The sequence below is a fragment of the Protopterus annectens genome, chromosome 6.part0, assembly GCF_019279795.1.
Source record: "Protopterus annectens isolate FY-2018-M chromosome 6.part0, PAN1.0, whole genome shotgun sequence".
In the NCBI taxonomy this organism is placed as follows: domain Eukaryota; kingdom Metazoa; phylum Chordata; order Ceratodontiformes; family Protopteridae; genus Protopterus; species Protopterus annectens.
In genome coordinates, this window is record NC_056737.1 from 795,643,861 (window position 1) to 795,657,141 (window position 13,281).

General features: G+C 40.2%; 1 protein-coding gene across 1 annotated transcript in view; it reads left to right on the forward strand.

Moving 5' to 3' along the window:
• PCNX4 (pecanex 4) overlaps positions 1–13,281 on the forward strand; it is a 1,626,974-nt gene that overhangs the window by 945,133 nt on the left and 668,560 nt on the right. Inside the window, exon 6 of the mRNA XM_044074466.1 lies at positions 655–777. Coding sequence (XP_043930401.1) covers positions 655–777 — 123 coding nt within the window. The remainder of the gene's footprint in view (positions 1–654; positions 778–13,281) is intronic.

Here is a 13,281-nt window from a genome sequence, read left to right on the forward strand (position 1 = left end):
ATTGCACTTCACCGAAAGTGCACTTTCGCGAACACCACTAGAACGAACGGGCAATGTCCTCCACTGTGGTGCGGTAGTCACAGACCTTAGGGTTAGGGCTTGGATCATGGATAGTGGATAGCCCTAGTAGGAATCCACTATCCTTAACCCAAGCCCTAACCCTAGGGTCTGTGACTACCGCACCACAGTGGAGGACATAGATCCGTGACTACTGCACCATGGAGGACATACAATTTCCTCCACTGTGGTGCAGTAGTCATGGACCTTATGGTTAGGGCTTGGGTTAAGGATAGTGGATAGCCCTACTAGTTATCCACTGTCCTTAACCCAAGCCCTAAGGTCCGTAACCATTCGCTCAAGTGGTGTTGCGAAAGTGCACTTTCGTTAAGTGCACTTTCACGTTAGTGGGCATCTACTGGAGTTCAAATAGTAATTTCTATCTCCGGTAGTAGACCCATATATATATATATATATATATATATATATAAAACATGTATGTATTATGTACATAATTATATATGTATGCATGCGTCATATGTATAATTGTATGTGTGTATATGCTGTTTATTTGTGTGCATGTGCACGTATATATCCATAATTGCTTGTGGAATTTTTCTTCAGTTATGCTGATATTTTAATGAACTTGTTTTTCAGCTTTGGCAGAATACAGAAGCTGCATTGCTACAGATGGTGATCATATCTATAGTACGACTGGCAACAAAAAACACAGATTTGATGTGGTGGGATAGCCTTGGTACAGGGCTTCAGCTGTTACTGGTAAATCAACTTTTAAATCTTTATTTGTAGAAAAATGTATTAATCAAAAATCTATACCTCTGCTCTCACTTTCCCTTGAACTCCAAGCTGTACCCCTTTAAATCCCCCCGTGGAATCCTGTTTCTGCTTTATATGTACCGTGTGTCTCTACTAATTACATTTTAAAATATCTTATTTCTTTTACTGTAATCACTCTTAGAAAATCTGTCAGATAGTAACACATTGTTTACAGGTTTTCTCTGTTTACCATAGAGTCACTGATCAGTATAAATTGATAAAATACATTTAATATTTGCAGGTAGTCCTGTTCTGTTTTATTGTGAATTGTTTCTTTTAATTCATTGTTGTACTTAATTAATGTTTAGTATTACTTAATGCCATGTGGAGCTTTTCTTCGCAGGCTTCCAGTGAAAACAGAGGCAGTTCCTAAATACTTTACCCCATGCCTTTGTGCCCTCACATTATGTATGGTATGATCCCAGTTATTCTCATTAGGGATAATATCAAATTATCGACCATAGGATGTGTAAGGCCAATCTCTAACCAAATGGGATAGGTTAGTTCGAGCACAAAGAGGGAAACTGACTATGCTTAAAACCTATGAACCTATAAACTGACACTATACCCAGCTGGATTGTCTTGGTTAACATATGTGAAATAAACAAACAGCAAAAAATTAAGGATGTTGGAGGAATATAGTGGAGTTATAAACCATGTAGTCTACTTAGCATGTATATGAGTGCAGCGAGTAGATACTTAAGATCTAATAATAGCCACTGGCATGTTGTTTATCTTTAAAACAAGGTAGTCGACATTAAATTTTGTGTACTTTTACATGGCTGTGTGCAGTGTTATGCACACAAGATGCCATTAAGAATACAGTGTTGCATTTTATCTTTATTTCCAGAGTAATTAAACAGTTCATTTTTTTTACTTAATCAAGAAAACAGTAATAATTTTTAAATGACCCATGTTTGATGCCTAATCTCTGGAAAAGTCTCTTACAGGCAACTGAAGTATGAAAAGGACACACACTATAGTTAAGAGATTGTTGATTGAGAGGACTTTTGTGTGTAATGACTTCCCTGTTAAATTCAGTGAATAAGCAAGTTTGTGGCAGACAGTAGCCTCTAAATTGCTAAGCAGGATTCATAAAAGCAGTGTGCAGTACATAAGGCTGGTGTGCAGATACAGAGACATGTCAGATAGAAATGTATTGCACATGTTGCATATAGAGACAATGTAAACAGTTCACAGCTGTGTACCACTATGCATAAGATATGTAAGGAAAATCCAGGTGCCACAGATGTCCAAAAAAGTAACATCACAGTTAAGTGAAGACATTTCAGATGTACCATTATGCCAAGGGCATTGTGGTTACTACATACATCAAGTAATAATTTGCAGACTGCAACCAGCCAACAGTTTGATGGTAAAAGCACAAAAGCTTCTGCCAATTGTACCAGTGTGCTACACACAGCAGGTTTGGGCCTATAGGTCCTGAATTATGAATATGAGTTTAACAAGGTAAGAATGGATTAACTGCTAACACATAGATGCCTCACGTTGTAGACCTGCTGTGTGAACTTTGTATGAACATAGACATTCATGAGCCATGGAATCATCTATCTCTGTACAGACCAGAGTAAGCACAGCCATCTACAGTCTTGCTACAACCAAGAATGACACTACTGGCATGCCTCAGGCATCTTGTCTGTAGGATTCTTAAATTTTTCAGGATACATTTGATAGTGCACATCATGACTTGCACCATCATGCAAACATCACAGTTATAAATAACATAAATAATACACAGATTCCATGGTGTTGCAGAAATCCCAGGAATAATCACTACCATATAAGTGACATGTCATTGCAAATGCATTAAACGTTAAGTAAGATTGCACATACATGAACAAGTTTGGGCATTACTCTATGAACAGTGAAGGTATTTTGTGACCATAGCAGACGCATTTGTGATATGTGTCAAAAACAGCATATTAGTAGCGATGTTGTATAAAGCTGGAATGTATCTGGTTTGTATTTGTTTGTCTGAAGGTGAAGATAACCACACAAAAGCATTGTGGGAGAAACCCTCTAATAATGATTGTCACCAGCAGCTACAGAAAATGCCTGTAATCAGTGTATCACTGAATATGGAATATAACAGTGTGTGTCCTTGCATACCTCAAGATATGGGTAAGGTGCCTAGAAGAAACTGGTGATTCAGTGAAGTACACCTCCCAAAAGTGTTTTTTGCATCTTTGTCATATACTGAATGTTTTTCATGTATCTTGTCAACTCTAGCCACCATACCGACCTCCAGGATACACATGGGAATGTGATGATTAATTACCAGACCCCAAACAACCTGGCCACCTATGAGGCCCATGCATGACAGATTTGCACCACCTTCATCCAGCATCTGTTTATCTAAATTAAGTTCATTTTGCATGCCCACATACAAGTAAAAATGAATGACATGTGATATGGGATGTATATAGTAAACAGGTGACATGTCATATACATTTAAATACAGATTTACAAAGACTTTTTATAGTCATGCTGTTATTATATCTACAGTAAGACACCAGATACCTGAATGAAGAGATGGGTCAGTGCAGAAGTCCATATGCAAAGGACAGCCTTTACCAGCAAGCCTGTTTGCCTTGGTGACCCATAATTGTCTGTACCTTGACGATACTCATCTTTGTAGACTGCAGACTATGCAAGTGTTTTATACCCACCTTGTGAACAGTAGCCTAATGGTGAAACATCCCCAGCAACAAAGGCAAAGCTGAGCAAAAAGATGTAGTCACTTCTGTGGTGAAGGTATGTGGCTGACAGCCTGAGTGTTTGCAGCTGCCATCGAGTGTGATGCAGATTTGTTGGAAGACTAACTACTGCGGACTGCAGAATAACATTCTGCTACCTTTAGCTGCATGGTGACTGGTTGATGCAGCTGTTCCTGCACTGCAGCTTTTGAGTCCATAAATCTTCATGTGCAGCCATGCTCTGATTATATTATGCCAGGTGACTGGTGTTATGAAGGCCACTAGTCATGCTGCTGGGACTGCAAATGGCCATCCTGAGGTATCATACCTAGAATATGATCAGTACCCTGCACTGGTGATGACTTACTAGCATGTGAGGTGACACTGTCCCTTCAGATGTCTATGTTTTGGGCCAGCACATCGCTAGCACTGTTCCTACAGTGGCATTGAAGTGCAGCAGCAAAGCAACGTGAGTACTTTGCAGATGCCTACCCATTTGTTACAAGCCCAGCTTTTGAAGTGGCAAAATACAAGAAAACTGATATTGGCTTACCATCTTCAATATGACTCTACACTGGCCTCTTGCAGTGTTGTTCAGTTGCACCTCCATAGCTGGCACCACAGAAGCTTGGCCACAGTGATAGTGCTGTAGGCCATGAACTGGTGTCAGGAACTGTGGTTAAGGTGCATGTCCTGACTATACAGCAGTAAAGACAACTGAAGTAGCCACGTCATATCCAACTGCAACAGAGTATGTAAGGCGGTGTGATTAACTGTATGTAGTATATGTGTGTCTTATGGGCAGGCATCTGTCTGCCTTTGTCATAGACCTGAATGTTATTGCTTTTACCTTCTTATGTTGTTGAGGTGTCAAAAAGGCGCCATTCTCAATTCAGTCTGTACCTTTATAAGATAAACAATGTATAACACAGTTATAACAGACATTGTACCCACAGCAGTGAAGTATGCATGTCACCTGTCTGCCTGCCAGCAACTATACTGGTGGTCTTTATATCAGATGTTCAATAGGATCATGACAGATGCCTGTGATACATGCTGTGACTGATGGGGGATGATATGTAACACTGCTGATGAAGCATCTGCTGATGCCAGAACAGCATTTGGTAAACCAGATATTTATTTATTTATTTATTTATTTATTTATTGCATTTGTTGACCGGGAAAGTCCACTGGGCCAAGAAGAGCCCATTTTCAGTGGAGGCCCGGGGAGAAAAGCTCCACAGAATTATATAATTACAATTCAATAGTAATACATACGTAAGTAAAAGAAACAATCTTGATATATAGAATGAGTAGAAGATAATTTGAAAAGAAAAAAAAAATAAGTCATTGTCTTTGCAATAATTACGTTATCATAAAAAGAATTTGAGTAAAAAAGGACATAGTAACTGCATTAATTACATACAAAAGATTCCTACTATTTGTGATAGTTAAACTGTGTAAAGTTTGGGAAGGAAGTTATGTGCTGGGAAATTATGGTGGAGTACAAACAGAAAAATCCTTAGTGAATTGCAACAGTTAAACTGTGAATATAGTAAGAGAAGGAATTCAGGTGTTGGGGTTAGGTGGGGTACAGGGGCGTAGCCAGTGAGAGGAAAAATGTAGTTTGAGGGATTTTTTGAAGGAAGCAGGATTATTGATTGATCTGAGTGGGGGAGGGAGATTATTCCATAACTTGGAGACAGAATGAGAGTACAGCATTTGGCCAGCTGAGAGTTTAGGTTTTTGAATGGATAATAACATTTTGTTTTCAGACATAGATTTCACATTTCACAGATATGCTGCAGGCACCAGCATGTTTGCTGTGTTATGTACCTGTGTGTCTTGGGGCACCTGCATAAGTCACAGCATGACATCTATAATGGACACTTTGGTAATCAAGGAAATAATTGCACAGCAGGAGTCTTGCTAAGAGCCCATGTGAACCAGCTTTTTTACATTCCTCCTGTAGGTAGATATTTTCCATTCTGACCTGTTCTTCATAGTTCTGAATCTTTGTCTGCCTCTGAAGGTCAGCTATGCATGCCCAGCATTGATATTTTACATTTGCCATAACGTTGATACACTCATGAGCTCACCACTGCTTATCAATATTACTGCTCATGAAGAGCACAGCATTGCTATACAGGAAATTGAGGAATACCCCATTTTTCTTTTTTGTAATGTTGACCCATAAGTTTCTAACTACTTGTACCCTCAAGACGATATAAGCGTACCGCATTGACATAGTCATCAACCCCCTTTTTCACGTTTTCTGTATGGAGTCAGTGTCATGTCAGCTATTACTAGCTCTTTCAATTTAGTTCCTCTCTCATACCTTCTTCAGCAGTCATATTGTTGGAATTATGAGGAATGTTTTGTTTGCAGCTTTGTCTTATGAGTAAAAAACATCTTTAAATGGTTTAGCTTCTTCCATTTTATGGGTCATAACTCATTGTTTAAAGTTTGTATATGAATCTAATACTTCTTCCAGGTATATGGCCACCAATACTGTTTTAAGGAGTTTTTCCTGAGCTGCATTCCTAGAAGATGTGGAAAATTAGATTTTAAAATTTGTTTTGGATAGAGTTAATTTTTGGACCCACTGCTGCCGTTGTTATCAAAAAATGTGATGAGGGGTAAACTGATTTGAGGAATTGTTCATATTTTTCAGCCCTCCTTTTCCAAATTTTCCAAGGGATTCTTTACTCTCTTGTCCAGTTTTAGCAAGAAACAAAATAAATAGTCTCAGCAAAATGCTGGTAAACTGACCTTTAGGAAGCAGTAACAAGGGAACTTCGAGAAAAAAGGCTAGATCCCCCTCCAAAAAAGAAAAGAAAAAACTAAGGACAGTCTAAAAAGTCAGAGTAGCTGTTTAAGGGACCAAAGTCTTCCCCCTCAACACCCCTACCCTGGCAGTCCCTTTTCCCTTGCAGAAAGTCTGAATTTCCATTTTTCTCTTTGCCAGCAGATAGTTTCAGACAACTGGGCTCAAAAGATTATTATCAAAGGTACAAAGGGAAGTGGGAGGAATTTCTACCCTTTCAGGGAGAAATTCTTCATCTACCAGACTCCTATATTTCCCCTGTCCTTCAACATATGTTGCCTCAGAAGAGTAATAGAGCCATTTCCTCCTTCCCAGTTTGGGAAAGATTTTTATTCGAGGATATTTTGGTGCCAAAGAAAGAAAATGCCTGGAGATCTGTTCTAGATCTTTCTTTCCTAAACCAGTTTGTGATAGTGCCCACGTTCAAAGTATTGTCACTTCATTCATAACTTATCTCTTCTTCCAAATTTAAGTTTTCTTGTAACACTAGATTTAAAATATACTTATGTCATCCCTATTTATCCAGACTTCGGGGATTTCTTAAGGTTTTGTGTGCATGGAGCACATTATCAGTTCTCTGCTTTACCTTTTGGACTATCCACTGCACCAAGGGTTTCTCAAAGGGTCTAGCTCTGGTTGTAGCTCAGTGCAGGCTACAGGGTATCCACATTTTTTGTATATTTAGATGACTTGCTTATCTTTGTAGAACCTTTTTCAAAGTGTCAGGAGTCTGTCACCCTCCCTCGCTCTGTCTGTCAGGTGAGAGAGCTTTTACACAAGCTGGGATTCCAAGAGAGCATTCAAATGTCTTTTTTGACTCCATCATACAGGATTGTGTTCCTTTAGTGCCTGCTAGATATCTCAGTTCAAAGAGCTTTTCTTCCACAGGAAAAAAAATGATCTATGTCTAGATGTATTTCTGGGGTTTTCCTCTCAGACTTTTGTCTCTGCAAGGAAATTCCTCAAGATTTTAGGTCTCATGATACTCTTGGCAACACTCCATATAAGAAAGATACAGTGGTATCTAAAGTTTCTTTAGTCTTAGCACCAACACCCATTATTGTTTCAAATCTCAGTTCTGAGATTTACCAGAAGAGAAATTACTTTGTACAGACAGCAAGTATCCCTAAATCCAGGTCTCCTCTTCTCCACTTCTGCTGCAAAGCAGTCTGTCACCACAGACACTTCAGACTTTGTTTGAGGAGCAGTATCTGGCGGGATAAAAGTGCAAAGTGTTTGGGACACCAAGGACAGATGCAAGCACATAAATATAAAAGAGATGCTTGCTGTTGTCAAGGCACTGAACTCCCTGAATTGTTTTTGATAACCTGGATCTCTTCAAGTTGTTAGACAATACCACAATCACTTAGTTCATCAACAAGTAAGGGGGAGCCAGCTTTTACCCTCATTTACAAACTAGCCATCTTAACTTGAGATTCAGCTTTACAGCACAGTCTCGTTCTATAGGTATCATGCATCCTGTCAAAGCAAAATTATAGACTAGCCATGTTTAGTTTGGGATGTTTTGCCTCACAGCGCAGGCATCCTACATCCTGTCAGTTCAGAATTGTGTGGTAAATAAGCTGAGCAGGACAAAGACAGACTCTTTGAATAGAAACTAGATCAGGGGGTCTTCCAAGATTTCCTCAGTCTTTTGGGATTTTTTCAATTAGACCTCTTTGCTCTCTCTCTCTCTGTAAACAGTCAACTAGCAAAATTTTGCTCCAGAGCTCCATGCAAGGCGGCCTGGAAGATTGATGCTTTTTCCTTTCCTTGGACAAGAATATTCCTTTGTTTTTCCAGTCTTTCCACTGATATCCAGGGTACTTCTGAAGATTCAGAAGGAATCCCCCAAGATCATTGTGATGACTCCATTCTGCCCCAAGCAACAGTGGTTCTACCTTCTTTTGGAAATTGCAGGGGCAATTACCATAAGTTTCCTCACAGAATGGATTAACTTACACAAAAACATGGGTGTCTGATACAGCTAAACCCCTGTCAACTTCGACTAAATGCCTGGATAATAGGCACCTATTTATGGAAAATGTGCAGCAGATAGTAATGGAGGCAAGAAAGCCTGCTACTAGAAAATTGTATATTAGCAAATGGAAAAGGTTTTCTGGTTGGTGCCAACAACATAACCAACACCTAATCAGTGCTAGTATTTCTCTGGTTTTACAATATCTGTGTGTTACCATCCTATGGCCTTTCTTACTCCTCTGCCAAGGTTCATTTATCGGCTGTTTCAGCTTATCTGTATCCACCTCTTTCAATGCATTCTCATGTGAAAATGTTTTTGAAAGGGATTTTGTAGAAGAGACCTCCAAGAAAAACTATGGCTCCTCCTTGGTATCTTAACACTTGTTCCTTTTGAACCAGCTTATCAGGCTGACATGAGGTTCTTAACATGAAAAACAGTTTAACTGATTGCTCTGACCTCTGCAAGAAGTGTGTTTCAGTTGCAAGCTCTTAAGATGGGTTAGCCTTATCTCATTTTGCACAGAAACAGAGTTTCTTTGAGAATTAATCATTTTATGCCTAAAATGGTATCCAGCTTTACATTAAGCTAAACTATCCGTCTCCCTGTTTTCTTTCCTAAATCCAAAAATGGGGGAGAAAGGATACTTCATACTTAGGATGTACACAGACAGCTCAGATCTTTGAATCATTTCATTTCCTGTCAAGGGTAGAAGAAGGGACCACATGTGTCTATAAACTATTTCCAAATAGTTGTTTCAGACTTTTTTCTTTTGTTATTCTCACCACAACAAAACTATTCCATGCAGGATCAAGACTCTCTTTGTTAGTGCCTTGGCTTCATCTGTGGCTTTTTGGAAAGGGTTGGATTATAGAACTTTGTCTTTTGTACATACTTTTATAAAGCGGTACAACCTTGATTCCTTCTCTATGTCTAGATCGGACTTTGGTAGGACCATTTTCCAGGAGCTTTCCCCTTCCAACTCCCAACTGATATAAGCCAAGGGTAGTTAACCCATATAGCTAAGGCCACTGCAGCAGCAATCACTGATGAACATAATACAGTCGTGTAAGTAAACGTACCATAACTGTAGATGTTCGAATTATCACTGCTACAGTACCTGCTCCCTCCCTCCATCCCCCTTAGTTTTTTGAGTATGTTGTTATGCCAGGATGTGCTTTTTGTGTGTGTGTGTGGGCACGCATCTGTGTGTGTGCTATACCTGTCTATATATATATATATATATATATATATATATTGGTCCCCTCTGTTTTTTCGAATGCCATTTCTTCAACAAAGGCAGTGGATGTGGTTTAATGTCAATAATATGGCTAGCCAAGTGGTGGAAATATCAGTAGTGTGTAATGTCGAGGTAGGTAAGTGGGGTTGGAGGGGTGAGAGTGTTCTGTGCATGTGTATATGAGATAAGATTAGGTTTGAAGATGAGTGAAGGATGTGTGTTGTATGTTTATGTGCTAGTTTGTGTATTGTAGAGTTAGGATCAGAGTTAGGTTAGGGGATAGTGGTAGTGTTATTTGTGTGTCCGAGTGTGTCTTGTGTAGTGACAGTGTTATGGGGAGGTAAGGTTTAGGGTTAGGGTTGAAGGAAGGGGCAGTGTTAGAGTTAGTTAGCACCCATTACTAAGGTGGTGCAAGGCGGCAGGAATATTAAAAAGTGGTATAGTGGTATCCCTGGTAAATTTGAGCGCTTTCTAAATCAAAGCAAATCTGTTTTGTTTTGAAGTATATGCCTCTGAAAAAGAAAAAAAAATGTGAGGCAAACCTCAAGTGGAGCATTGTCAAAAGTCAGTCGGGTAACAAGATTGCATTGCACAGGACTTCAAAAATGGCTGCATACTAAAAAAAAAAACAGCTTAATTTCAGCTCTCCCAGTATGAAAATAGAAACTGAGAAAAGGGAAACAGTAAAACTGCCTTTTGGGTAAAATTTCGTTACTGGCTGGTAAGTACGCTGCCTGGATGCCAGAAAAGAAGTTTGGAAAACGTGAAAGAAAACCAACTGAGTATATCAACTCAAATAACAAAAGGATGAAAAAAAGTAGGATAGGCTTTAACTAGTTAGTCAGGTGAAATGATAAAACTATAAAAAAAATCCGAGGTTACAATAAAGAGATTTTTCAAGAAGAGCTGCTTAAAAAATGGAAGAATTAGAAGACGGTGCACAGAGAAAACCTGAGATTTTCTGCTGTGCTAGAGAAGCTAGAAGGAACAGACTGTATTAATTTTATGGAAGCACAAATAAGCAACTGGCTTTCCAGAGTAGGATTTGTTAATTCAAAGGGCACATTGAGTGTATGTTGCAAACCTGTCCATGAGAAAGCAGCCAAGACTTGTACTAGTAAATATGCCATCATACCAGCAGAAAGTGATGATCTTGACAAAACTGTGGCAGAAGGGAAAAGTATTAAACACTGGAGACAGCCACGTGTTTGTTGAAATGATTGTTCACTGTACACTAGGCAGAAGAGAAACAAATTTATTCCCATCAGTTTGGGAGTATCGAGGGGCAGATATGAGATTCAAACTGCAACGACCACCAGATTGGTTTCTTATTTTTGGAGGAGTTCGTCTTGGTTTTATTTGGGATGTCTCGATCCATGCATCCCTGTAGATGCGCATAGAATGCACTTGTAAATTATTCTGCAGATTGTATTGCATTATCCTATAGCAAGGGGGCTTTAGAACTTTCCACTTTGGTTTTGAGAAGTATGCAGTTTGCTTTTGAAAATTTCTTCATAGTGGTTTCCTTGTCTGGGGGGGGGGGTGGATGTCCAGTGTGATTACTTTATGATCTGATATTACCAGCGAGGGGGTTATCTCTGTTGTGGAACGCTGGTACCGCATGTTGGTGATGATCAGGTCCAGTATGTTGTCACCTCTAGTGGGCGTGGTGACCGGCTGTTCCAGGGCATTTGAGTTTTTAAACTCTAGGAAGCATTGGGCAAAGGACGTTGTACATGAGTAATTCTCCCAGTCAGTGTTTGGGTAGTTGTAATCTCCTTATATGGGTGGCGTAATGGTTAAGGTGTTTGCCTGGCAAACACAAGGTGCAGGGTTTGAGTCTCACAAGGGACAATTGGCTAGGCTTAAAATGGCTCGCAAGGACAGTTAGCTTAGTACTAACCTATGAATGATGTCTATGAATGATAATGGTGTTTGGTAGGACCTTTACATTTTCCACTATTCTCAGGAATACTGAGTGAGGTTCCTGAGACAAGGTAGGTGATCTGTAGCAGGCTACAATCTGATAAGCAGCTTTGCCCAATGTTAGTTGCACTTGCATGGTCTCCAAGGCTTCATGCTGTGCCACTAACCTGAAGATGTGGGTATCCATAAGGTAAATGGATACACCCCTACCTTTTGTATTTCACTGTGGGTTTTTGGGGCCGAAGATCAGAGGGATTGTGAGTGTTTTACGTGGAGCATGTCCAACAGCTCTGTGTTTGACATAGCTTTGTATGTTAGGCAGAGATCACCTCTGAGTAGGCGATATGCGAGAGAGTACAGCTGGAGCATTTTGAGACGGTCTGTGTATGGCATGTATTTCAGGCCGCAAATGCTCCTTGTGAGGTATTTCTGCAGGCTTTCCAGTTGTAGATGTCTTGTAAGGTACATAGCAAAAGGGGCGTTGTACTCTATTATGGATCTAGTGAGTGATGAGTAGAGGGGAACAATGTCCTCTTCTATTCTGCATGAGACACCTTTTGTGATGAGGTGTGCCACGTAGAAGGATTTCCTGACTACTGTGGGGATGTAATTATCACTGGTGTATCCACTGTCCACCTGTGACCCAAGGTCTCTTATCACACTTTCAGTGTTAAGTATATACCGCCTATGTTGTAGTTCATGGCTACAGAGTTTTTACCAAAGGGTATGACAATGCACTTTTTGGCACTGAGCTTGAGGCTATGGCTTTGACACCAGGCATCTGTCTCAGTGAGGCCCTTTTTGTAGGATGTCCATATCTTTAGTAGTTTCAGTTATGGCTCCTAGTTTGCCGTCATCTGGAAACTTCATTAGCCACAGACCTTCCATGTTAAAGTTTACTTCAGGGAAGTAGATACCAAACAGGACAGGACCCAGGACTGAACCCTATGGTACTGCACTTGTCACTGGTCCAAAGTCGTACTTGGAGTCTGCTACTTTCACAGTGTATGTTCTGTCAGTGAGCCAGTTGGCAACCCATCTTGTGACATAGCAATTTATACCTAGTTTAGTGGGTTTATCTATAATTCCAGAGTGGGGGATGGTGTTGAAAGCCATGGCAAGATCTACATAGGCTCTGTGAACCACCTTACCCTTGTCTACGATTCTGGTGACTGCTTCAATGACGTCTATCAGGTTTTGGAGACATGATCTGCATTCTACAAACCCAACATGGTTGTGGTCCAGAGTTTGGAGATTACCAATGTCTTTTTTTATAAGTTATATGATGATACAGTCCATGGCCTTGCAGAGCAGGCTCATCAGGCTAATGGAGCGCTAGTTCCTGGGGTCCGTGGTGTCTCCACCCTTGTGTAGTGGGATAACCGTGGGTGTGCGCCATTCAGCAGGCACAAAGCCTGAGGTGAGGCTATGACTGAACATGGTACGTCGGTGTGGTGCCTGTTCATTCTATATACCGCCTATGTTGTAGTTCATGGCTACAGAGTTTTTACCAAAGGGTATGACAATGCACTTTTTGGCACTGAGCTTGAGGCTATGGCTTTGACACCAGGCATCTGTCTCAGTGAGGCCCTTTTTGTAGGATGTCCATATCGTTAGTAGTTTCAGTTATGGCTCCTAGTTTGCAGTCATTTGGAAACTTCATTAGCCACAGACCTTCCATGTTAAAGTTTACTTCAGGGAAGTAGATACCAAACAGGACAGGACCCAGGACTGAACCCTATGGTACTGCACTTGTCAC